The 27842-nt window shown below is 37.4% G+C and overlaps 3 protein-coding genes across 4 annotated transcripts; all 3 read left to right on the forward strand.

The window, feature by feature from the left end:
• Positions 1 to 202: 202 nt before the first annotated feature.
• LOC112707442 (uncharacterized) lies at positions 203 to 7694 on the forward strand. The gene is made up of 6 exons (XM_025759184.2): positions 203 to 2146; positions 2619 to 2759; positions 2893 to 4648; positions 4947 to 5170; positions 5531 to 6384; positions 6470 to 7694. Exons 1-6 carry the CDS (start codon positions 659 to 661, stop codon positions 7587 to 7589), a joined length of 5583 nt encoding a protein of 1860 aa, XP_025614969.1. The 5' UTR covers positions 203 to 658; the 3' UTR covers positions 7590 to 7694.
• An 8726-nt stretch (positions 7695 to 16420) lies between these two features.
• LOC112707443 (uncharacterized) lies at positions 16421 to 18336 on the forward strand. The gene is made up of 2 exons (XM_025759185.3): positions 16421 to 17124; positions 17776 to 18336. Exons 1-2 carry the CDS (start codon positions 16543 to 16545, stop codon positions 18190 to 18192), a joined length of 999 nt encoding a protein of 332 aa, XP_025614970.1. The 5' UTR covers positions 16421 to 16542; the 3' UTR covers positions 18193 to 18336.
• Positions 18337 to 18984: 648 nt separating this feature from the next.
• LOC112707444 (uncharacterized) lies at positions 18985 to 22602 on the forward strand. Of its 2 annotated transcripts, XM_025759186.3 has the most exons (4): positions 18985 to 19494; positions 20873 to 21094; positions 21937 to 21962; positions 22067 to 22602. In XM_025759186.3, the coding sequence occupies exons 1-4, from the start codon at positions 19096 to 19098 to the stop codon at positions 22314 to 22316; spliced, it is 897 nt and encodes a 298-aa protein (XP_025614971.1). In that variant the 5' UTR covers positions 18985 to 19095; the 3' UTR covers positions 22317 to 22602. The 2 variants fall into 2 exon arrangements, with proteins under 2 accessions (XP_025614971.1, XP_072057405.1); XM_072201304.1 differs by lacking the exon at positions 21937 to 21962 and having other exon boundaries at positions 22037 to 22602.
• Positions 22603 to 27842: the final 5240 nt, after the last annotated feature.

Raw genomic sequence — 27842 nt, forward strand, 5'->3', positions numbered from 1 at the left:
CACTTTGCTTCATATTTAGTGTCATGCAAACACAATTTTGGCGGCAACAATGTGTTGGATAAAAAGAAATTAAAAGAAAAAAATTGCAAAAATAAGCCCCCAAGATACCTTTCCAAATTACCTATTCAAGCGCGTGTGTTACACTCTCAATCTATCTTGCAAACGAACGGCTGAAAAGCCTCACGTGATTTTCACGCTTCACAACGCCCGTGTTCTAAAGCACAGAAATTTCAGAAACAAAAACACTGAGAATTTTTCATACACTCACGCCCTAGTTTCTCTGCAACACTGAAGAAAAACCTCAGAAAACAGCACTGAGAAAACGAAGAAGAAAGCTTCAGAAACTCCCCCAAAGCCCAGAAACCCTATCTCCACATAAAAAAAGGGAAGCCTTTCTTTTCAATCAAACCGGAACCCCATTGGAAGCCGTTATTCGATTCAATTTCTAGGGTTTTTGTTTTCCTTAAAATTCCTTTGCATTCCAAGCTGATTTCCCAGTTTGGTGGGTGCGATTGTTATTTAATCTAAATAGTGTCACATGTTGGCACACGATTGGAAGGAAAACACCGAGAGAAAAAGAAGTCTGCGCCTCTTATTTTTTGGGGTTTCAATGTGTATGTGATTGTTTAGTTTTGTTTTGGGTTTATTGTGATGCGAAATGCGATTGTCTTCTAAATCTGGTTCTTCATCTAAGCATAAGAATGTTGGTAAATCTAGTCCGTGGCTTCGGAAGAAGCACAAGAGGTTAGACGCGATATGTGAGAAGGAGTACAATCGGAACCATGGTGATTCCAATGGGTGTGATGATGCTTTGATTACTGATGCTGCGGATTCAGCGGTTCGCCGAAGCTCCCGTGTTCGGCGTGCCCCGGTTCTGCTGGATGCCTCTCCTGCTCCTCCCAAGAAACGGCGGAAGTTAGGGAAGGTTGGAGTGCCTGCAGGGCGCATAGAGAGTGGCAAGAAGAATTTGGAGCAGCAGAGTCCCGGCAGCAGCATTGAGGGGAGTCCTTCGGCTTGGAGATCGAGGTTGCGGTCTAGGGCTAGGGGTGCAGGTTTTGAGGTCAATGATGAGAAGGAATTGCCCCGTCGGAAGAGGAAGCTTTTTGAGGATGTGGTTGTAAGTAGGGGTGATGATGAATTGAAGGTTGATAAGAAGAAGGAATTGGAAGGTGGAGTGCCAAGGATTGTTAAGTCGAAGAGACCAGCGAGGATCAAAGCTACAAAGCATGAAGAAGAGCTTAAAGTGAATGAGTCTCATGAAGTAGGGCCTAAGGAGAACGAATCTCATGAAGAGGGGCTGAGAGAGAATGAATCTCACAAGGAAACGCTTAGAGAGAATGAATCTCATGAGGAAGGGCTTCAAGAGAATGAATCTTTTGTAGCAAAGCAGACAGAGAAGGAGTCTTATGAAGGGCATAGAGAGAATGAGTGTCATGGTAATTTAGATGAGAGCAACAGTCAAGAAGTGGAGCTTACAGTGAACAAAGAGGAGGGTAATGATACGGTTCCAGTAACTGATGTGTCTGGCGGGAACCTTGTAATTATATTGGATGTGAATGGCCCTCCTATTATAGGGAATGGGGAGAGAAACATGTCAAGCAATTTGCAAACGGAGGAATGTAGTGACGGTAGTGAACAGTCTCCTTTGGAACATGCAGATGAACAGGATGATCGATGGGAACATGCAAATAAACAGGACGATCAGTTAGCATGTGAGAAGGAAGGCAATAATGCAAGTGAAGGAGCTGAAATTGCTGGGAGTTCAACAAAGCAAGTAGAAAATGAAGGATCAGCTGACAAGGAGGCTGAGATTGGTGAAAACACTTTGAAAGATGCAAACTATGTGACAAAGGATAAGCTGAAACAAGCTTCAAATGGCTCCCAACGGATCAAAGAGGGTCGACGGTGTGGATTGTGCGGGGGAGGCACTGATGGTAAGCCTCCAAAAAGGTTGCTTCAGGACAATGGTGAGAGTGAGAATGAAGCATATAGCGGTTCTTCGGCTTCAGAAGAGCCTAACTTTGATATCTGGGATGGTTTCAGTGATGAACCTGGCTGGCTTGGTCATCTCTTGGGTCCTATTAATGATAACTTCGGCATTGCTCGAATATGGGTTCATCAGCAATGTGCTGTATGGAGTCCAGAGGTGTGATTTTAATCTCGTACCTTTTGTAACATGGTTTTGCATCATGAAATTCTGGATATGTGTGCTTGCGATTACTCTGAAAACTGAGAATTATGCAATTGAACTTTTCAAAGAAACAAAAGAAGAAAAAAAAGTGGTTATTTTGTTTTAAGACATCTCACTAAATATGCCCAAGCAATTTTTATGAGGCCACATGCTGATCATAAATGGTTTCTGAAGTTCACCTAGTTACATTATAAACAGATTCCCTTTTATCTTTGGGAACATAAGTAACACGAGAATGTGAGATATAATCCTTTGTGCACTATGTCCCTTTTATCAATAATGTTGACTGTAGTAATCAACACACTTTGCCAGCTCGAAGAATAATGCTTTTAATCTATAATCAACCAATTTCTCCATTTGTAGCTTAGTCAACTTAAATGTTCAAGTTGAAGTTAAAATAAACATTCATTATGACAATCTATTCCAGGTTTATTTTGCTGGGTTGGGATGCTTGAAGAATGTCAGGGCTGCACTTTACAGAGGAAGAGCATTGAAGTGCACACGTTGTGGGAGGCGAGGGGCAACCTCAGGTTGTCGTGTTGATCGTTGTCCAAAAACTTATCACTTGGTTGGTTATGTGTTCTCTCTTAGAGTGACATTTGCATATATTCTGAACCCCTTTAATTTTGAATTCACAAAAAAGGAAATCATTCTTTCATGCCAACCTTAATCTGAACTAACATCCTATCTGTGTTTCACAGCCTTGTGCAAGAGCAAGTGGTTGCATCTTTGATCACCGTAAATTTCTTATTGCCTGCACAGATCATCGGCATCTTTTCCAACCACATGGTAATAAATATTTAGCCCGGATAAAGAAGTTGAAAGCTAGGAAACTGAAGTGGGATATGAGGAAGCATTCAAATGATGCTTGGAGAAAGGATATTGCTGCAGAAGAGAGATGGCTTGAAAATTGTGGAGAGGATGAGGAGTTTTTGAAACGTGAGAACAAGAGACTTCATCGTGATTTATTGAGAATAGCACCAGTGTACATCGGTGGTTCAGACTCTGCATGTGAACCATCCTTTCAGGGATGGGAATCTGTTGCTGGACTTAAAGATGTCATCCAGTGTATGAAGGAAGTTGTTATTTTGCCTCTACTATATCCTGAGCTCTTTGATAATTTAGGGCTTACACCTCCCAGAGGTGTTCTTTTGCATGGGTATCCTGGAACAGGGAAAACCTTAGTGGTCCGGGCATTGATAGGTGCATGTGCCCGTGGCGATAGACGGATTGCATATTTTGCCCGCAAAGGTGCAGATTGCTTGGGGAAATACGTGGGCGATGCTGAGCGCCAACTAAGACTATTATTTCAGGTTGCTGAGAGATGTCAACCTTCTATAATATTCTTTGATGAGATAGATGGACTAGCACCTACCCGCACTAGGCAGCAAGATCAGACACATAGTTCTGTTGTATCAACTTTGCTTGCTCTTATGGATGGTTTAAAATCCAGGGGTTCAGTTGTAGTCATAGGTGCAACAAACCGTCCTGATGCCGTTGACCCAGCACTTAGGCGACCTGGAAGATTTGATCGGGAAATTTATTTCCCACTGCCATCAACTGAGGACCGAGCTTCCATTCTGTCACTTCACACTCAGAGGTGGCCTAAACCAATTACTGGGTCCTTGCTTGAGTGGATTGCAAAAAAGACTCCTGGCTATGCTGGTGCAGATCTTCAGGCTCTCTGTACTCAAGCGGCTATCAATGCCTTGAAGAGGAATTTCCCGTTGCAAAAAGTTTTGTCCTTAGCTGAAGAAAAGCATTCTGGTTGGAAGAACCTTAGTCTACCATCCTTTGCAGTGGAGGAGAGGGATTGGTTAGAGGCATTTTTGCATTCCCCACTACCATGCTCCCGGAGAGAAGCAGGAAATGCCACTAATGATGTTGTATGCTCCCCTCTTCCTATCCACCTCATACCTTGTTTATTGGGGCCATTGTGCACACTTCTTGTATCTCTTGATGAAAATCTATGGTTGCCACCTCCTTTATCTAAAGCTGTAACAATGATTAAGAATGAAGTGGTTTCTGCTCTAGACAAAAGGAAAATGCCTATTGATCACTGGTGGTTGCACATTGATGACTTACTGCAAGAAACAAATATTGCTTCTGAGATAAAGAGCAAGCTCATGTGTTTGGGCATTTTATCTGCAAATGATGGCTTTGGTGGTTCTCCTGATACTGCAGATGACACAGATGATAGCACTATGAAGTCTGATCCCTCCATAAAGAATCATTTGGGCATGCGTAGTGGCTTGTTTCTAGACAAGTCATTTGCATTTACTAATAAATCAGGATTTCGAATATTGATTTCTGGAAATCCCCGATCTGGCCAGAGACATCTTGCTTCCTGCTTTCTTTACTGCTTTGTGGGGAGTACTGAAATACAGAAGATTGATATGGCAACCGCTTCACAAGAAGGGCATGGAGATGTAGTGCAAGGCATTGCACAAATATTATGTATGTCTCTCTTAATGCTGGTTATTGTCCTTTTGGAAGCACTGCTAAGTATGCTAATTAACAAAACTCTGGATATCTTTTAATAAGCTATCAATTTGATTATTATTATTATTTTGTTTTTGTGTGTGTTAGGGTTAAGACTTCAGCTTGCAATGAAATGCATTTTTTTCTTTTTGCAGCCATTTATAGATGCTAAGTGTGGAAGAAGGACTGAATTTTTGCTTTATATGAATATATTGATGCCAGCTGTATACTTGCAGCTACTCTTGGATCTGATAATTATGTTTCTATGTGGCAGTGAAATGTGCTAGTCTTCAATCTTGCATATTATTCATGCCAAGAATTGATTTGTGGGCTGTAAACAAACATGTCCAAATCTATGAGAAGGAAAGTGAGTTGAATACAGAGAAAAGCTCTGCAGAGATTACTGAAGGCGAGGCCAACAAGAAGGCTTCACATGCCTGGATGTCATTTATTGAGCAGGTGGAGTCCATTGGTGTATCGACGTCCTTGATGATTCTGGTATGTTTCGCTTTATCTTTGTCTGCAATGTATTAAAGCCTTTGTACAATTATTCCTAAGATTTGTGCTCCTTGTTTTATTTTAAATATGTATTTTATATTTTAACTTTTGGTTGTTTTAGTTCTCATAAAAAAATGTATATCTATGCAACTAATAATTCATGTGTGATGCTTTTAGTTGCAAATCTTTAAGAAACAGTTGTTTATACATCAAAATTGCTTCCTTGATCAAAATTTTTTATCGCTCCCTCATCCTTGTTTTCCACAATAATAGGTGATTGATCATGATACATAAGTACAAGTCGATACATTTTATATATTGAGTTCAGGTCCCTTATCTTTTGTTTCTCATTTGCAACAGGCTACTTCAGAAGTTTCTTATACAGAACTTCCAAGTAAGATAAGGGAATTCTTCAAGAGTTATCAATCTAAAGACAGCCAATCAACTCCTTTGCAGCAAACAATCCCTCGACTCTCACTGCATCTTGATAGTAATTTTGATAATGAGACGTTGATCACTCTGTCTGTAGAAGAGCTACTGAGAAATTTAGTTGAGCAGCAGATTCAATTGATTCATCAGAGCTCTCATGTTCATCTGGGTGTCCGAAAGGTTTCTGTTGAAGCTTGTGAAGAGAAGGTATGCCAGAGTAAAGATAATGGATCAGTTGATGAAGAGAAGAGTGAAACCCAAGTTCCTAAATCCACATCAGCGCCTCCACCGCCACCACCACCCCCCGATGGTAGGTCTCTGAAGGAAAAGTCAACCTTGTCACTAGCAATATCCACATTTGGTTATCAAATTCTTCTATTCCCACATTTTGCTGAACTTTGTTGGGTCACATCAAAACTCAAAGAAGGTCCTTGTGCTGATGTAAGTGGACCATGGAGGGGGGGCTGGCCTTTTAATTCCTGTGTAATTCGTCCCAATAATTCACTAGACAAGTCAATGGTTCCTGGTAGCTCTGGTGGTGTTAAAAGCAAAGAAAGATCTGGTTTAGTTAGAGGCTTGATTGCCGTTGGTTTATTGGCTTACAGGGGTGTTTATAAATCAGCCAGGGAAGTTTCTCTTGATGTGAGGAAAGTTCTTGAGATCCTAATTGAGAATATCAATGCAAAAATTCAAGCTGGGAAAGACAGATATCAATATCTTCGCATTTTATCGCAAGTGGCTTATTTGGAAGATATAGTAAACAATTGGGCTTATGCATTGCACAGGTATCACTATATTTTTTATCTTTTCGCTATATATATATATTCTCCTAGATGGCATCAATCTTGACTGAAATTCGTTTCATTTTAGTATGGATAAGGATTCCTTGGAGCCTATATCGAAAGTCATGTCGTCAAGTGATGGGTTAAACAGTCATCTCTCGTGTGTAGATCACCAAGCTGAAACTAAGGATGTTCATATGAACGGTGATGATTCGGAGAACCCAGGGAGAAGTTGTAAGGAAATTCATGCTGAAACAACTGGATTTCCTGCCATGAATAAGAAAAATGATAATACAGATAAACTTGATCACGATGGTAGACATACAAATACAAGCGCTAAAGAATGTCTACCAAATGATTCTTTAAACAATCACTCTGATGACTCTGCTGCTGCAAACCAACCTGTTGATCCATCCCCAAATCAGGAGAATGGATTGCTATCCCGTGAGGTGGCTGAAGGAGATGTCAGGATGTCAGAAGAATTAGGTAAATCCACATCCACTCACTCTGCTGTCCTTTCAGAGAATGGACTTCACACTGCCTTAGAACAAGAAGGTCTTAATGGAGGTACTGTAAGTACCATCTCTAATCAGCCCCCGACCTTGTCCACAGAAGAGACTGGTGTAACTGATGTTTACTCTCGCAAACATGAGAATGCTACAGGTATTGATATCTCTTCAAGTAAAGGCCATGAGCATGCTGAACCTGCGGTCGTTTGCATGTATCAATGTTGCCCTAGATGTCTTCACAGCTTATATCTTGCAATACGCAAGCTTCTCACCAGTGAGTTAAGCGTTAACCATAGAACAGTAGAAGATGTCCATGATGCTGTTTCATCATTATCCGTGGATCTTATTTCAGCAATTAGAAAATGTCACATTGAAGACCTTAATGATTTTTCTAACAAAACCTTCAAAAGAGAAAGGCATGGAATAACTTTGAACTTGAGAACATGTGACTCCAAAAACCAAGACAAGGACTTTGTGGCAGCTGAGTGTGTTACTCACTCAACAAGCCAGGAGGCAACTGCAACCAAAGATGAGGTAGTGAATGAATCACTGAAGCTTGATTTAAAATTTATATTCAGAGATGGTGTGCTGGTTCCTATGAACCCAGACAAAGATGTTTCTCTTCATTGTAAATTTGAAACTCTGTGCCTTTGTTCTCTTAGAGAGTTGATAGTAATGACCAAGAGCCCTTTTGATTAAGCTGTTGTATGATAGCTTGGATTTCTTAGCAATATTTTGGCACTGATGCGGAAATTTTGTATGGATTTTCCCCTTTTTCTGAGATTGAAAATACAATTTTGACCATGGAGTCCCCATGCAGAACTGCAGAAGCTGGCTAACCATTTGATTTTCTCCTTGACATATACATAGGACACTAGTAACTGAGATTTAGTTTATGATGCATGTATTGATTACTATATTGCCATTTTTTATTACCATTTTTTATATTGATGCTAAAATTTACTAACACTTTTCCATGCTATATCTTTTAATTACCTGATCAGCTGATCTGTTCATAACATACTCTTTCCAATGTAAAAGAAAAAAAAATAAAATAAAAAAAGGTTTTTCTTTTTTCAAATAAAATTTAGAGGCAGGGAAGGGAGGTTTATCTCGAAGGAAAATGATAGAATTTTTGACATATAAATGAAGTATCATAAGCATGAACCTGGTTCTAGATTATACCTGAGCCCTTGCATCTTATAGTTTAATTACAAATTATACGGAGTTGTTATTGCTGACTTTATTCTTTTGAATATTTCCAATTTGCCATTCTTTATTAATAAATGTTTTTATTTATTCATCTAAAATACCCTTCATCGTCTTGTTATAGTTAATTTGTAATTGCTCCATCTAAATTAAGACATTACATTACTCTCTTTGTTTGGGTCAACACAAAACAACGGCAGAATTTTGGGGAGTTGGAGCATTAACTACAGTTTCATTACTGCCAAATAAGATTACTTCATTATGCCTTATATGTATTGGCATTACAAAATGATAAATGCTATCATGTGACAACTATTATTTTATGCTTTCTTTTGCAACTAAAGTTTAAGAAGGTTTCTATAATTCATAAAATAAGTTAGTCCAGTCACTTTCTTCCAAATCACTTTAAGATTTTGGACAAAATTATTACTATAGTCATCCAATCCAATTCATGAGCATTTGCCACGCCATATATATATATATATTGGAATAAAATTTGATTTAATACACCAAAGCAAACGAAATCAGTTTCATTTTCTTGGCTTAATATTATTAACACAATAATATTTAGACAGCTAAGGACTTTGGTGTCGTGATGAAGGAACAAATCAAAAGCCATAAAACCTTAACTGTATTTTATTTTTAATGAACATAAATATCATTAGGTTTCTAATTCCAGGCTGAAGAGAGGAATGAAGGTCTTGTTGGATTGCAATGCCTACTAAGATATGGCATATTTGGTGCCATCAGAATCCATAGCTGTCACGATGAAGCCATTAAAAGAAAAGGAGTAAAGAGAATTTGTTTAAAGAGTTCATAAATATAGGGATGCGAAATTATACCCTACCCGCTGGGTAATTAATCTGCTCCAACCTATTTGAATGAGATTTAAAATTAAGGTGATTGCTATGGTGCCTAAAAGTTTTTGCCTAACTTATTAAAAAGAGTTAAAAATTAATATTTAATTTTAAAAGTATAAAAATAAATAATTATTAAATATTCAAAAATTACCAAAAAAATAAGTTAAGCAAAAGTTAGACACCAAATTATGAGTAAATACCCATAGTAGTCCCTAAGATTCACGCAATTACTCATAGTAATCCCTAAGATTTTGATTTCCCTATTGTAGTCCTCCAGATAGAGCTCCGAGCACTCAAACTAGTCCCTGGCCATATTTCAGGTGATGACTCATCACCGGAGCGCTGACGTGGCCTAGGATTGCCACGCTGGACTGCTGCCAACGGCTAGCTGAGCTGGCTAAGTTCCAATTTTTACCCAGATTGGTCCCTCATAGTATAATTAACCCTAAATCCCCAAATTCTCATGCACCTCCCCTCTTCGTCTTGTTCACCTCTTCTTCTTCCTCTTCTATACACTTGTTCCTGTTCATGCACTCTCATCCGGGGCTGCTACTCATGTCGATGATGGGTGGAGGTAGCACTGCAGGTGGAAGCTCTGTTCGTTCCCCATCTAGCTGGAACCGGAGTAGAACGCAAACGAAGAGCAGAAGATCGGTCCCGCCAGAATGGTGCGGCTGTGGCTGTAGGCCAGTTCTCAGATGGTCTGGCACAGATTCGAATCTGAATAAACCGTTCTATGGCTGCCCCAATTATAATGTAGGTTAGAGTAATTACTTGTGTTGCTGTTATTCTCCTCCCCTGACTGTTCTTGTGTTGTTATGCCTCCCCTGACTATTCTTATGTTGTTCCTCTCTAAACTTTGATCCTTTATTGGTTGCAGACAAGTGGGAAGAGATGGTGCGGGCTTTTTGTGTGGGCAGATTCTGTGAATGAGGAACAGGTTGAAAAGTCAGAATCGTGTGGTGATGAAGTGAAGATCAACGTTGATTGGAGGCTTCGAAGGTTGGAGGAGGATGTCCAGATGCAAAAAGTGATGACCCAGTTGTTAGTTTTAGGTGTGTGTGTATTGACAGTGTTGTTGGTGATCCTGTATTGTAAATGATGAATGAATTGGTGGTTTTGGGTTTCTTGTTATCAACATTTGTAAAAATCTGCTTCTTGATGGAATGAAAAGTGTTATTAACTGTGAAATTGTTGTTAATTTAAATTCCATTGTGTATGAAAAAAATAAAGAAACTGCTTCTTGAATGGTAAACCACATAGCATAGTATATTAACATAAATTCCATTGTCTATCAAGAAACAACAAAAGTTGACTGTAAAAGGCAGCCTAGAAACCATGTTGCTGCTATCTGTAGTTTCATCAAAAGAAAGGCCAAGGCATACCAAAAAGGCCTTTGCATCACAGTTCACCATCTAGTCATTATACGATGGAAAAGACTAATAACAAAACACAAAACAGAAACTCCTAAGTACATATATCTAAAGTATTCAATTCTTCTTTCTTGGGGGCCTAAATCCTGGCGTTGGGATGAATTGCATCAAGTTGGCAAACTTTGAAGATGTTGCTGAAGATGCACCCTGCAAGGGATTCACTGTTCGTGCGGTTGGCTGATTAGAGGATCATCTTCGTGGTGACAGCTTGGAAGGTCTTTTCGGTGCAGGATCCTATAGGAGAAATAAGTGGCGTTAACTATTATTTATGCATGGAAATAACAACATACTCATATGTAAAATTTTAGTTACCTTTCCAGAATCCTCTTGCTCAGAAGCAGAAGGCTGAGTTAATTCGATCTCCTGGGGATTGCTTCCCAAATCTGCTTGGCCAGAAACGTCTTGGGGCTGCTGAACCGGCTTCTCAGGCACAGTATGAACTTCATCATTTTTCTTCTTCTCAGTTGCCTCGGCGGCAGCGGCAGTGGCTGCTGCTGCTGCAGCAGCAGTAGCAGCATCAGCATCTCTTTTCTTACCTTCTTCACAAGCTTGCTGCATACCCAATTCCTGTTGGCAGCCCTATTCTTGTCCTCTCTTGGGCAAGTGTGGTCATCATTGAATGTCTTAATTTGCCAACATGTGTTTTCATGGTCTCTAGATGCATAAGCCACCCATGGACACTATTTCACCTTACACACCGCCCTGCACCTAATGTTATCATTTTTCACTATCTTTATGCTTCTTCCCTCTTGGATTGTATATTCTCTCACAGCTTCTCTAAATTCCCATTTAGTTCCGAACTTCATGCCTACCTCAAGGTGCAGCTCTCCAAACCTTGCACCTTCCCTAAACAGCGGACTTGCCTCTTCAGATTCATTTCCTTCCTCTAGCTCATCTTCTGAGTTTGGAGGCGTTTTCATCTCCTCCAAGTGCCAAGAATTGGTGCCATCAGAGTCAACACCTGGGTCTAGTCCATACTCTACCCCTTCATGAACACAACCCACAAACCCAAGGTCAACCTCAGCATCGCTCACCTCCTCCACCAAACCATCGTCTTCATGTAATATCTTCTCTTTCCCTTTACCTAGTGGACTAATATTTCTCTTACCCGCCGTAGCATGTGTCATGTTTCTCCTAATCCTACTCCCAGTTTTAGGATCATTCCCTGTAGCCTCAGAATTAGAGGAACTACCCTCATCCGGACCTGGCTTGGACATGCTATCCTCTTCACTATCAGAGGAGTTAGAAGATAAATCAAAGGGAACTTCATTGTTAAACACTTTGCTAGTAAATCCTCTAGCAGCAGACCGTGTACAGGGTCTCCTGGAAATACTTGGTCTCTTGGACGGTTTCTGCTTCTTGCTCCTATCTGATTTGGTGTTCTGACTGGATTTCGTGGGCTGGCTGATTTTGGTGGGCTTGGTGAGCTTGGTGGGCTTCGTGAGCTTGGTGGGCTTGGTGACTTTTGGGGAGTTGGTCTTCTTCACAGGTTTGGTTGTCTTGGAAGGATTGGCAGTTTTGGAGTGTGATGGTTGTGATTGCCGTGGAGATGTTCTGTTTTTTTTTTGGGACTGGATTTGCAAGAAGTGTTGGGTACAACCTTAGGGATAGGAGGAGCAACTATGATTGCATGAGTCTCTGTAACTGGGGGACTCACATCAGTATCTGTACCTGCATTACATCCCTCTCCACCATGATCATCCAAGTACACAACTGTGTTATCTCCCTCTAACACCTCCGGCACTGACACTGTATGCTCGAAATATATATCAATCAATCCCTCATTTGTCCTAGCACAATTCACCATCTCTCTTATCTCTTTGTCACTGTTTACATTTCTCAACCCCTTCTCCAAACATTTTCCAGGAACATGCCACCAGCACTGTTTAATGTCATTGTACCCAAGCTCCTTATGGTAGTTCTGTATGTAGAACACATCCAGAGTATCAGTGTCTAGATCACCTAAACAGGCCTTATTATCCGGAGAATATATCATAATTCCTTCTGCATTTTTTTTGAAGTCACCCCCATGATGAAACATGATGTCCAACTTCTCCTCCATCTGCAAGAAATTTAAAATTTTTACAATACATAGGGAGAATTTGAAAGCCTACTCATGCATTAAAAAGGAAAAATAATCACCACAAGAAAACATTTTTTTCCAAACCTCCATACTTCTCCCAGTTTCTTCCCTGTTTCATTCGGGTATTACAGCAACCCCACAAACCCCAACCAAGATTCAAACCCTAGACACTACAATGACATCAAAACTCCAGAGTCTCAACAACACTGACCAATGCTATCATCAACCAACACTGTATTCAAAATGCAAAATAATAAAAAAAAAGTTACCTTGAGTCCGATCACAACGTCAGAACCTCGTCTTTGTGGTGAAGGAAGGGAAGGGAAGAGCAACAACAACTTCTGATCAGATGACTTCTTCTCTCAAATTTTTGTTAACCCAGCACATACAACCCTACGGCTACGCCATTGTTGGGGAGATGAAGAAGAACTCAGAGGGTGGAAGAAGAAGAGACGAAGTGTTTGTGTTGGTGGAGAAAACTGTTTTTCATATTAAGTAACACCTATACGGCGTCGTTTTTGGCTTCCAAGGGCGCCAAACCCAAAACGACGTCATTTTGGACATGTCCCACGTGGCAATCCTAGGCCACGTCAGCGCTCTGGTGATGAGTCATCATCTGAAATATGGCCAGGGACTAGTTTGAGTGCTCGGAGCTCTATCTGGAGGACTACAATAGAAAAATCGAAATCTTAGGGATTACTATGAGTAATTGCGTGAATCTCAGGGACTATTATGAGTATTTACTCCACCAAATTATAGACATTATAGAATTTACCTAAACTTTAAGACTACTACTATATAAAAAGATGTATTTGATTATAGGGTCGAATCCTTGTTTTACGAATGATACCTTAGTTCCCTCCTATTAAATAAATAATGAGTTGTGCTAGGTAGATAATTGGAGTGCAAACAATGTAAACAATGGCTGTACTTGAGGTCCATTAAAGCAAAAGAACATTCCACCTCATTTATTCACAGCAATTCTAACATCTCACCTTCTACCTTTCTCTTCTCTTTTAGCGCAGCCGCTTTTCTCCTCTTTCTTTGTCGCGCTATCACTAACACACCTCACTGTTGCTGCCATCGTCTGAAGAAGCAACACGCCGCACCACCATTGCACCTTCTTCTTCCATGCATTGTGCCGCTCCTGTGCTCCCTGCAATCGACATCGTCGCTCCTTCTTCAGCCCTGCATCACGCCCCCTGCTCTCGATGCAGCCGCTGTACATTTTTCTCCCATGCGTCGTACCGCCCATGTTCTCCCTGCAAGCAACACTGTTGCTGCATGCCTTCTCCCCTCCGTGACGTCGCACCGTTGCTAAGCCAGATGCCTTGTTCTGCCGCTGCTCCAACACTGTATCTCTGTCTTTGCTTCCACACCGATGCGTCGTGTCTTCGCCATTTTCATTGTGTGTCACTTTGCTTTGTTAACCTAAATGGTATGACCCAAATAAACATCCACATCTTAGTGAAAAGAACCATCCACATAAATAGTAAAATGAACATCATGTAAAGCATGTGCATTCATAATAAAACAGATCAAGTAAAAATACCAATGATATACCTAAATAAACATCCACTTTAGAATGAAAAGAACCATCTGCGTACATAGTAAAATGAACATCCGACTTAGTTGATAAGAAACAAGTAACGAGACAACAGCTGGGGGACACCAGGGTCGTGATACAGCAGCGGCGGTAGCACAGGATTGCGAGAGAGCGGTTGAGGCAAAAATAAAAGAAAGATTCAATATTATGATTAAACCTAATTAATTCAAAATTTGATTTTTAAAATTAAAATTAACTTTTCTTTTTTAACCTATTGTTTACATTGTTCAGAAAAGTATTATTTACTCCAATCCATTCTAACAAAATTTAAACGTCAAACTTATTATATAGATAATTTCGCCGCGAATTAATATTCAAATCAGTTTCTGAAATTACACTTGTATTTTAATTTAGTTTTTGAAATATTAACTTACTTAATTTAGTCCCCCAACTGAGCATACGTAACTCACGTTAGTCTTTGACTCTATTTTTGTCTCATAACTGTTTACAACGTATTAAGATGAATTGACGGCTGCAACATTAGACGGCCTAAATGACTATTTGATGTGACAGTTAAAATTTTTTATCTCAATTTGTCCTCTAAGAAGCTTTTAAAACTGATAAGTAAAATTAGGATTATAATTTTAAAAGTTTCAATTTGAGAAAATTGAAGTAAATCAGTTTCAATTATCGTATCAAGTAATTATTAAAAAGTTGAGTGTATTAGTCATCAGTTCATCTCAATATGCGTTTAATGGTTCTATGACAAAAATAAGATAAGAGATGGAATTGAATAAACCAAAACTTTAAAAATCAAATTAAGGCGTAAATATAACTTTAAAGGCTAATATAAATATTAACTCATTTTGCTATGCATACATTTCTGCTAGTCAATGATTAGGTTTAGATAGAGTCTATGTTTTAAATTTTGAGATGTATTATTTACAAGTAAAACACAAATTTAAAATAGTTTAATAGAGTATAAAATTATAGTTATAAGAATCGAACTGAATGAATGGATGGTATCAACTGGATTAATTGAAATTGACCGCTAAATCGATTCGGTAAATGATAAAAATTAATTATTAAAAAATTAGTCAAAAATTAAAAAAAAATTGGTCAGAAAATCGATAAACCCATTGAATTAATACTATATTTTATTTATTATTGGTTTAAAATAATAAAACATAAAAAAATATTTTTTAAAATATAATTTTATACATAAATATATTATTTTATTATATTTAATTTAATTGAAATTTAATTTTAATTAAACCTTTAAATTTTTAATTTTATTCAGTTCGACGACGGTTTAAAACCGATAAAAATTAAAGAATTTGAATTCAATTAAAACCTGTTCTAACTCTATTAATTACGGCTAAAAAATTTAGATATGAAAATGATATAGGAGGTACACAAATTGGACGGATTAATTTTTATATTTGTACAAATTAGACGGTCCAATTTCTATATTTCTAACAAATCGAATTGTTCAATTTTTACTTTTTTAATTAAACAGTTCTACATTTAAAAATAACACTCCAACAATCTATATTTCAAAAAAACATCATTACCATTCCAATATTAAAAATAAAAAAGTGACTAATTACAATGCCTGTGTCTTTTTATTTGCTAAAACTATTCTCAAACAAAAAAAAAACATGGAAAATCAAATCATTTATTCGGAGAAAGATATATTAGTTGTACATATTATTGTGGAGACAGCCAATAACAATTGAGATAGGAAGCTAATAGAGTATTCCTACTCATCCATTGTATTGTATAATAAGCGAAAAAGTATGCTACAATGCTAACTAATATGTAACTACGGCTTCAGACTCCATGAATAACAAATATTTGTTTTGTTATGTGAACTGATGAATGCAGAAACAGAACACTAGCATCACATGGAGGATGTGCTGGCATGACAAAGCCATACCCTTAAAGGAATTACCCTAAACCAATTATTATTCCTAGTTGTCTGTCTACCTTAAATGCCGCATGACCCCACTTGCTTAAAACACCTTTCACCATTTCATTTTCTCTCATATTAAAAAAACACACTTGTCTTTTGGACTGAGAGCTAATTATTGCTAAGAAAATACATAAGGGACATCTTCCATGCACATGCTGTCATATCTCACATGGCTTATCTAGAAATAAAACTCAGATGATGCAAATGTTTCACTAGAAAAATAATTTTTAAATATTTTATATTATCGTATTTTGTCTCAATATCTATTTTATTATTTTTTAATTCTAGTGCGATTTTTAGTCTGACATTCAAATATTCATTGAATCTTGTAACGTGTTTGATCATCTTATTACACACTATTTTTGCATATTTATATATGTATATCTTTTCTTTATAGTTAAGTTTTTTGCCTAAGTATGCAACCTGCTTAATTTAATAGCATAAAAAATTGCGACTTAGACAATAGACACACATATATAAGCCTTGGTATAAATTGAGAAACACATGAAAAGGTGACAGAAAAGTTGGAAAGAACAGAAAAAACAAATGGAGACAGTAGTTGATAATAACAACTCTAGTGAATCTTCTTTCTGCAGAGATGAAAAAGTGGAAGCCATGGATCTTCTTGAAGAGTGTTGGTTCTTTGAGAATTTGTTGAACATAAGGCCAATGATGATGATGCCAAGGAGCTACTCTGATCCTTACCCTTCTTCTTCTTCTTCTTCTTCAACTGCTCTAATCAACACAGATTTCTTGGTGAAGGACAATGATATTTTAAGCAACTCATCATCATCATCATCATCATCATCATCATCATCATCATCATCATCATCAACAAGAGGCAATAATAAACCACCAAGAAATGGTTCTTCTTCTTCTAATACTAAGAAGATTCAAAGAGCACCATCCATGCCACAATTCAAAGTTAAAGAAGAGGGTGATAATGATGATGATAAACAAGGAGGAAACAAATTGATGATGAAGGGAAATCATAGAAATGAAGGTAATAGAAGGAAAAACAAGCTTGTTAGAACACCATCTTTGCCACTATCAATGGGGAGTAATGAAAAGTTTCAAGAAAATGATCCAAGAATTGGAAGATCAGACAAGCAAACATCAACACCTAAGGTAATGTAATCATTTGATTCTTATTAAGATCTACTCCCTCCCTCTCATAAATATGTATTCACTATTCAGACACATTAAATTTTCAATGTACTAATGCCTGTCAGAGACTCATTTATTTTGTTCATTTATGATCTAAGTCTATTAGTTTCTGTCATACCAAAAAATTATGAACAGTTTAAAAAAAATATTTTCTTAAAATATTTCCAAAGATCCTCTAGACTCTAGAGCCAAAAATCTTTTGGCTTGGCATAATGTAAAGTCACACAATAAGAATAAGGACAAGTTGCATATTCAAGTTGCAGCTGCAATTATACTTTTGTAGCAAAAATTACTAGTCCCTTGCCAAAGTTAGTTTATAATGTTCCAAATTCACACTTTTTAGAAACATGCTTTATTAAGGCCAAAAATAATGTGAAAGTCTACTACATTAGAAAGGAAAAGAGGTATATACAAATACAAGTTGCTTTTGCAATAATAGACTCCTCAGCAAAATTCATTAGTCCTTTTGAACCTTAGTTTAAAACACATACACATTTCCAAATTCATATTGAACCAAAATCCATAACTATTTTGCATATAATTGTTTTTTCTTTTTCTAGAAGGAAACTCCTTATACTATGTTATTTATCTTCTGGTTTTATGTTATGACAGAGTTGTAGCATTCCAAGATATAAAGCATCTAAGAACATTGAAGGTGACAGCATCAACAAAGGAGAAGGAATCAAGGAAATGAGGCCTAAGTACCTAAATCAGAGAAGAATGATGAGGAGAAGCTTAAGTGATCTTGAGCTAGAGGAAGTTCAAGGGTTCAAGGATTTGGGATTCTCATTTGAGGAAGAGAGATTAAGTCCAAGTTTGGTTAGCATAATCCCTGGCTTGCAAGATAAGAACAGAGATGAAACAGAAGAAGATAAGAAAGCAAGAGGGCCTTATCTATCAGAAGCATGGTTGGTGAAGAGTCCTCCTCCAATTCCAAACTGTGATTCAAAGAAATCTGCAGCTGACATGAAAAAGCATATCAAGTTTTGGGCTAAAGCTGTTGCATCAAATGTGCACCAAGAATGCTGAGAGAAAACAAATAAAAATGGCCAAGATGATTATTATGTTATACTCAAAAAAGTGTTGAACATTATGACACTTAGATTGATCATTCTATGTAAAATTGTCTGAAAGCAAACAAATAAAATGATTCTTGGTATTGATTTTGCAGTAGTTATTTGATCCTAGGCACACTCTGGGAAAAGAACACATCATTCATAAAAGTTAGCCTTGTTGTTTAGACACTCTAATCAAGTTACTTGTTGGACAATTTAGTATTTTACATCACAACAACAATAATAACAAAGTCTTATTCCACTGAGTGAAAAATTTAGTATTTTACATCACTAAAAATAAAATATTAGCATCAGAATACAAAATTATTTTTTACTATACTTATAAAAAAAAAAGTAAAGTATGATTTTTGTCTCTAATACCTATATTTTTTTTAATTTTTAACATTTAATTTCGTTTAATCTTGTCATTAGTGTTTTTGGTTTATCTCAAAATTATCCCTAGACGTAAATTCAGTAAAAAATGTTAGAGACAAAATTAAAAATATCCAACAATAATTTTGACACAAATTAAAAACTTTAAAAATATAATTGAATAAAATTAAAAGTAAGAGATATTTAAAAAATTTGTGAATGTTAGGAGAAAAATATACATTAACCTGTAAAAAAAAAAAAAAAGAGAAAAGAGGAAAAGGATTATGTAGTTGAAAAAATCATTTATTAAAAATATCATTAATAAAAGTATTCATGGAAAAAAAAAAAGGAAAATCAGCAGTTATTAAAGATTTGACTTGTTATACGAAATTGATGGAAAAGATGAGTATTTTTGTGGATAATGGAAAAACGCAGAAGATATTTTGCGATGAATGAAAGTGGAATGTGGATTGAGGAGTGAGAAGTGAGTTTGAGCATTGCAGTGATGTTGCAGTTTCAGCATTGCCACCATCAACACCAACACCTTCTCCTCTCAAACCCACTCTCACTCTTCTCTCACCATAACAACCACAACCCCTCTCTCTTCTTCTTCTCCTCTTCTTCTTCTTCTTCTTCTTCTTCTTCCATGCGCATCCATTCTCCGGCAGCACTTCCTCCACCAGCTTCATCGTGGTCATGGCTCACCCACCTTGCCGCAGAACTCACCACCGCACCGGCGGACCAAGGCCCTATTGAGCTCCCCTTCTCCTCTACTCAGTCCATTTTCGCCACCACCGACGATCCTTCTCCCATCCAAGTTGCCTCCAGCGTTCTCCTCACCGGCGCCGTCTCTATCTTCCTCTTCCGCGCCCTCCGCCGCAGGGCCAAACGTGCCAAGGAATTGGTATCTTCTCTCTCAAAGTTCCTCTTCTTTTTGGCATCATATCCCTCTTTCTTGTAACAATTATGTCTCTGCATGTTATATATGGGTTGTTGACTATGTCTATCTCTGTAAATGTTGTATATGGTATTCATGTTCTGTGCTTCTGGGTTGTTTCATTGTATATGCTCGTTATAATTCATGTTCTGCCGCAGATACTCTTGAAGCTCAGTTTTTGTTTAGGGTAATGTTCATAAATTATCCAATCAATTGGAAGCCTTTTTTCTTTTGGGGGTTATTTGAGTTGAGTATGCTATACATAAGGATAAAGATACTTGCGCACCATATATGCCGGTGCTTCATTTGCCTGTTGCCTTTTATTATGTCATGATCATAGTTACACGGAACGGAACGCAATGCAATGCAATCTGGTACAGGAATGGGCACACGGTACGCATTAGGCTACATGTAAAATATTTTATCTACAAGAGAAATGCTAGGAGCCATCAGAATCTACTGTTTTTGGTCATCACTTAGCCATCAACTCGATTTTTTTAGTCTAGTAATCCAACAACATACTTTATCCTATACTTTTAAACATTGATGGCTATCTAAAGGTAAAAAACAATAAATTCTGATAGCCTTCTAGAATTCCTCTACGTGAAAAGTATATTTCTCGCGTTCCGGTACAGTGAATTGGTACACACGAATTGGTATGCCACCTAATTGTTAAATTCATGTAACTATGGTCATGATTGATTAGATTTGGTACCTCTGAACTGAGGATGTTTATAATGTGGTAACAATTACAACTATTTTGTGATTTCTGGTATGTGGGAAATGGCACGTGAGACAAGAATTGCATCTTTGTGTGTACATTATCATCCAATAAGCTTGGTTTTACTAGATTTTGTCCATATGAATTTCGTAGAATTAATTGGAAGGTTTTTGCTAGTGATACAAAATTAATGGAATGGGCCAATAACTACATAAGAAACTCTTGGGGGCGAGCAACTTTTAGTAGTTTTGGCGATAATTTGGCCAGCACAAACACCAAATTATCTTTAACAAATAAATTTTACTAATTCATGTGTAACAAATTCTGAAAAACGTGAGTGCAAACTGTATTGATTCATGTGTACAAAACTCTGGTAAATATAGGTGCAAATTATATGCTACTTGTGTACAAAACGTCTGTAAATATGGGTGCAAATTATTACTGGCTAAGTACGGGCAAAAAATATAATATTTGCTGGCCATGTAGCATTGCTCTAACTACATTGATTGGACACTTGTCCATATTATTATTAAGTATCCTGTACGCTAATTCTCCTCTGATTGATATGTGCTACTTTGATTTTAGTCCCTGTCATCATTGAAATTGGAGGTATTGTCGTTTTAGCAATTTAGGTCTTCAGGAGAAAAGAAGTCAATAAAGGAAGAAGCATTAGATACCTTGAAGGCTATGGGGTCATCTTCAATTGAAGATGCTAAGGGTCCACCTTCACCTGTTCAGGCATTTCTTGGGGGAATATCAGCCGGAATTATTGCTCTCATTCTTTATAAGTTTGCCACTACGGTGGAGGCAGCTCTTAACCGCCAAACAATTTCGGATAATTACTCGGTACTCTCATCTCATGTCTTCTTATCTTCTTATCTATTTGGTTGCAAAGAATGTTAGATTGGACTATTTTCTTCAATGAATTGAATAGGAAAATTAGAGTCAAACAAAGTGGAATTGGGCTGTTGTTTCTTTTCTTGACAGTCATTGATTGGTCTTGTATCCTATAGGGCTGAAATATTCAAATTTATCCGGTTTTGTGATTCTTTCACAAAATCAAGAACACAATTGGTATTACAAGACTCTGTATTGTTGATTTGTATTAGTTCATGCTATTCTGTATCGTTGGTAAGCATATTGAATATTCAATTCAATTAATTGTGATAATCAGAATGTTCAATTATGTCTTGGTTTTTAGAACCTCACTAGCAATTACTCAAATCCAGCTTGGAAAAACGGTTAATACTTGCACGAAATAGAAATATTAGCTTTCACAAGTGCACGTTCTGTTATGCTCATCATATGGTGGTTAAATGAATCTAATATGTACCCATCTATGTGCGTGAATTGACTAGTGCATTTTAGAGCTCAGGCAAAATTTTTGCTGCTATGGCCTGTAATTATTGGTATGAAATTACTTTAGCTACAGTAACAGGCAACAGTTTTGCATTATTGTGACAAAGAAGATAGTGTCAGTATGTAGTGTAAACTCTTGCTTCGGATGTTCAAATATCTTTCATCGAATTGCATTTTTTTGACAATGATGGAATTCATAGAAAAACCATGTTACTAAATTAATAGCGGAGACAAGATGACAACAGAACCATTTAAGTCCTTAATCATTGACAGTCGTTCCTTTTTCCTGCCTGCTCAAGATAATCTGACAGTGATGGTTTGCTTTTCAGGTTCGCCAGATTACAATAACCATAAGGTAATTTCCATGACTTGCCTCTGCTGGATTCTTGCTGTTCATTTCCCGATGAATTTTCTCTTCATTTGATGAAGAATCTGACAATCATCATAAAAACTTCACAGGACAATATTGAATGGCTTGACCTACCTTGCGACATTTGTTTTCGGCATCAATTCGGTTGGTTTATTCCTTTATTCTGGCAAGCTTGGCATAGACTCTCTAATGGGAGGATCAACCGAAAAGGAAACCGAAAGCAAAAGGAAAAGCACTGATCAGTCAAGTTTATCGAATTCGTCGGTTGAGAGTCCCACAAATAACACTGAATTGAGCAGCAGTAGCAAGGGAGAACAAAGTTCAAATGATGGTCAGTGATTGAGAACTGAAGTATAGTGAAGTTGAATTGCAGGAATGGGCTTGCACCTTTGTGAGTATTGTAGATGGTCAGTGAATTTTGATGCACTTATTTACCCCTCATTATTCTTCTTACTGAATGTCAAATATATCAGTTTTGTTTGATAGGAAGTGGAGAGTAATAATATCATTCCTTATTAAGATAAGCAGCATCAATGGTGATGTTGGGCACATGATTCCTATACAGTTTTGTTTAGTGTTACACTTTCTATATGATATAAGACCACTCTGAAAACTTTTAAAAACATTAAATGGAGTAAATACTAAATACTAGATATTTTTGTGGTTAAAAATTTTGTAAAAGTAATAATCCTTTGAGGATAAATTATGAGCAATGTAATATAATCAAACCTTAAAATTCAACGAAATTTTATAGATCGTTTTTTAAGTTTAGGCTATTGCAAAGGAACTCGGCCAAAATCCCCACTTAACCTGCTTCTCATTTCAACATAAAATCCATGGTGCTGGCCCATCTACATGGTATAACATATTCTAAAGCAATTTTACAAGGCCAATGAGCCGTAGAATTATTGCATAGAACAAAAATATCTTGCATGTTTTGGGAGGATTCTATATTTGATGAAATATATATAGAAAAATGATGGTGAGTGTTAATGCATTTTCTTATATATACACACACATACATAAGCATGAGGCCTATCACAAGTGATATTTGTTTGAGTTGCCTAAATGTCATATTTTGAATTCTTAAGAGTGATGTGTATATTTTAGACTAGTAACCCCAACAAAAATGCAAACACATAGCAAGTGATTATTGTGTCGTGAAAACCTAAAGAAATGATATTTGAAGCTTGATTAGGTAGGGTAGATACATCAATCTTTCTCTCTCTTTATGTGACCTAGTAACAAAAAACAGCATTTGAGGTCGATATAGCACTTCTCAAGAATTCTAAGGTGAATTTCGATATTCACAAGGAATAAATATCTAACTGCAAATGGGGGCAATGGTTTTGCTTGATTGGCTTATTATGTAAGTTTTTCTTTCATCATTGGTTCTGCAATCCATGTGCTACCTGTCAATTTTGTGGGTACCAGAATGTCTTTTCCCCTTAGTCCTTATACCATTTCCAATCATCTCAAAAAGTTACCATCTAAAAAACATTTTTATCTTTACCAGTTTCCATTTTCATGGTGTTTTCATATGTTCGTCCTTTTAAGTCAAGATTCCTTATCAGTACTTGCACAATTTTCTTTCTTTCTCATAATAATATTAAAGCAGTATGAAATCTGCTTCATCAAGAAGTAAAATCTCTCTTCATTAAAATCTCCTCAAGGAGATAATTAAAACATGTGCTAAGTTCTTGCACGTTGTGAACAAATTACATGGTATATATATGGTAAGACACATGCATGTACTTGCCACTTCAAAAACTAATTATATCTTAAGAAGATCTTTGGAATCAACACTTTTAGTGTAAAGAAAAAAGAAAGAATTGGGTGTTGACTGAAAATTAGAAAAAAAATATTCGTTACCTAAAATTTAAAATTTTTTTATGAAGAGTGAAAATGGATAAAGAATAAAAATTGTAACTAATTTTTTGAGACAACGGTATATTATGTTAAAAAGAGATATACTCATAAATAAATTTTGGGAACAGTACCTGGGATATATGTATTATGGTAATAATTTAATTATAATATTATGTATTCATATTATTGTACTTATATGATTAATTAGATATTCTATTTGAAAAGAAAAAGTAACGATTTAAATTTTTTAACTAAAAAATTAATAATTTAAAATTATTCAAAATATGTGCAAAATCTCCTTATGCGTCGATATAATATTTTGGGAAATATTAAATTGGTTTGATTTTAATTTAAATTAACGATTTAATTTAATGCAATAAATAAATGTATTTATATTATTATACTCGTATAGTTATTTATGAGCACTGCCAAATTAATTTAAAATAAATATCTCAGGATCTCTTTCGGAGGGCCACGCTTGTGTTATCGCATTCTACCGTGATTTTCTAGTCCTCGCGTATCGTTCCTATAGTGTCGTTGTCGGCTTGAAACTTCATGATTAGGAACTTGATAAATATAATAAAAGATAGATCATTAATTGTTTTTCTTCCAAGGATCATGTTGTAGGCCATGGAGTCCTTTAGCATTATGAACTCAGAGAGTATGGTTTTCCTCTGCCCCCGGTTCCAATGGTCACCAATAGCACGATGGAGTCGTTTGGTTTGAGGAAGTTGTCTCCGAATCCGGTTATGTTGTGGTGACTGACGATTGGATTTTTGACGGTTTAGAATTTCACAAATGAAATCTCGTTGTAAAGTATAGTTTCTAAACCAAACAATAATCCTTTCATACAAAAAGTTGTTTGTCACTAGTACAAACCCCTAGAATTTATAAACCGAAGTATTGGACCTCGGGTCGTCTCTCAAAGGACTTGCAAGGTAGTGTTCTTGTTATTGGTTATGGATTTATTTATTTTGGGGTTTTAGATGAGAAAAATGAATAGTAGATGGTAAGAAAACTTTATTAACAAAATGGTCTTGGCAAGATTTGGTTGTCAAGGGTCTTCATCATTATCACTAGCCACAAGTATGGTAGTTGCAAGGATTAATCCCACTTAGTCATCCTTAAATCAATTAACAAAGGAAAGTCAAGTGAGTTATATCAATCCTAGTCCATAAGTCCTAGCTTTCCACTAATTGGATTAATGAAGGCTAGAGTTAATGGCTATCAACTAGCAATCAATTGGACACTAGTGACTCAAGAAATCCTAAGTTACCTTCTCAAGCCAAGAACATAAAATCCTACTCTAACATCCTCTCAAGCATTTCATCAAACACTTGGAGGGTAATGAAAGAAAGCATTTTTATTTGTAAGAATAAAAGGAATCAACAACCAACAATTACAAAGAATTAACAAAACAACAATCAACAACATCACAATCACATGAATTATCTCAAATTGCATTATTAAAAGGAAACAAAAGAACAAGAATATCTCAATTACAAAACCTAGAGACAAAATAAGAGAAATTACAACAAGAGGATAGAGATAGAAAGAAGAACCAAAGTGTAGCAATCACCACTTGAAGGTAGAAGTAGAAGGAGACTTGAATTAAACCTAGAACTATGAGATCCTAATCTAACCCTAATTCCTAATCCTAGAGAGAAGTGAGAGCTTCTCTCTCTAAAACTAACTCTAACTCCTAAAACTAAGCTAATGATCAAAAGTACCTAAAGTCTGTTGATTCCCCTTCAATACTTGACTTAAATAGCATCAGAAATGAGTTGGATTGGGTCCATAAGGCTCCTAAAACCGCTGGGGACGATTTCATTAAAGTGGGCCACGGACAGAATCGGCGCGTGCGCGCAAAGTGCGCGTACGCGCCCCTGAACGCGAAGCAACATATGGCAAAATTTATATCATTTCGAAGCCCCGGATGTTAGCTTTCCAACCCAACTGGAACCGCATCATTTGGACCTCTGTAGCTCAAGTTATGTTCGTTTAAGTGCGAAGAGGTCGGCTTGACAGCTTTCCGGTTCTTTCATTTCTTCATGAGTTCTCCAACTTTACATGCTTTTTCTTCATTCCCTTGATCCAATCTTTGCCTCCTAAATCTGAAATCACTTAACAAACATATCAAGGCATCTAATGGAATCAAGGTAAATTACATTTGGCTATTTTAAGACCTAAAAAGCATGTTTTCACTCTTAAGCACAATTAAAGGAGAATATACAAAACCATGCTATTTCATTGAATAAATGTGGGTGAAAGGTGATAAAATCCCCAAAAATCAATACAAGATAAACCCTACAAATGGGGTTTGTCAGTGACTTTGTAGATTTTCATTTCGAAGGCCTAACTTGTCAAAGACACCTTTGAAAAGGATGTTAGAGTTGGCCTTGGTGTCTACTAGTATACGTTTTACCAGTCTGTTCTGACTCTTTCCGAGATGACAAAAGGGGCGTCCTCCGTTGAGGTACCGTGTTAGCAGTTGTCGGAGAAGAACGTGATTGCTGCTGGGAGGGAAGAGGTTGGTGTTTCATTTTTCACGACTAGCACCCTGAGATCTTTCTTTAGTGCCAACTTGGATTTTTTGGCGTGTCTTATCCTGTGATCACGTTTACTATTATGGTTGGATCGGTCTCCGGGATTTTTTGGTGCGCTTGTTGCACCATTCTAGGATTGCGTCCTTCCCGCTCTAGTGATCTTTCCCTTTCAGGTTTCCTGGGTTCTCGAATAATTTTGATGAACTCGGGGAGTTTGCCGTCTCGAATGACTTTTTCGATAGCTTCCTTAAGATCGAAACAGTTTTGAGTCTTGTGTCTGTATCCTCTATGATCGTCACAGTATAAGCTCTTGTTATCGTCTGTTCGTTCCTTCAATTGTCGTGCCTACAGGAGAATACCATGCTCTACTATTTGGTGGTAGATCTCCGTGATTGGGGCTGGCAGGGGGATGTAGTTCATGAACTTTCCCACCCTGGGTGGTTGGCTAGGAGTAGTGGATTTGAAGTGCTTTTTTAAGGTGTCTTTGGGCGGAGAGTTACCGCGCGGTTCCGTGCTGTCATTTATTGGCTGCCACGACTTGACTTACCTCTTCGTCATTTATATATTCCTTGGCGACGCGCTGGATTTCATGCATGGTCCAGACCTGTTTTGGTCATGAGGTGCTTATAGAAGTTTTCATTCATAAGCCCATTGGTTAGACAGAGGCTGGCCATGGAATCCATGAGCTCGTCTACCGTTAGACACTCATCATTGAACCTATCGAGGTACTTTCGCGTGGGCTTACCTTGCCGCTACATGATTCTGAGCAAGCTAATTGGGTATTTTGCTTTTGCAATCCTAGTGGTGAACTGTTCCATGAACTTCCTAGAGATGTCTTCAAAGCTGGCGAACGAACCATTTGGGAGAGCGTTAAATCACTTGATCGCTGGTCTGGCCAGGGTCACCGGAAAAGCCCTGCACCGAACTGCGTCGGCAGCTCCTTCCAGGTTCATCCTGGCCTCGAAGGCTGTTAGGTGTTCCTGGGAGTCTTTGGTGCTGTCATATTTCATATCAGTTGGTTTGTCAAAACTCTTAGGTAACTTAGCCTTTAGGATCCTCTCAGTGAACTGGGTGGCTCCCATTATCACGTGCTCGCTCCTTGTTCGTTTAGAAACTCGATAGTGTCTTCTGTCTTCATCGTCGTGACGGCGCTCTGGTTCCAGGGAGACATTGTGATTCCGGTATTTTTCATGATGTCGGTCGGGCGATCTTTCGTTTTTTGGTTTCTTACCATGATCGGTTCTTGGAGGTCGCCTGACTTGCGTGTTTAGCCTGGTATTGCTCTTTGGTCGCGACCCAACCCTCAAAGGTTTGTACTCTCTAGTAGAGCTTTTGAATTATCTGGATTGCTTTCTCTCCTAGGCCGTCAAATGCTCGGGCCTTATCGAGGTGGCGACCGTCCTCTTTTGGTTCTCTCCTGTCAGGGGTTGGCTAGCGGTATACGGTGCTA

Source organism: Arachis hypogaea, chromosome 8, assembly GCF_003086295.3.
Source record: "Arachis hypogaea cultivar Tifrunner chromosome 8, arahy.Tifrunner.gnm2.J5K5, whole genome shotgun sequence".
NCBI lineage: Eukaryota > Viridiplantae > Streptophyta > Magnoliopsida > Fabales > Fabaceae > Arachis > Arachis hypogaea.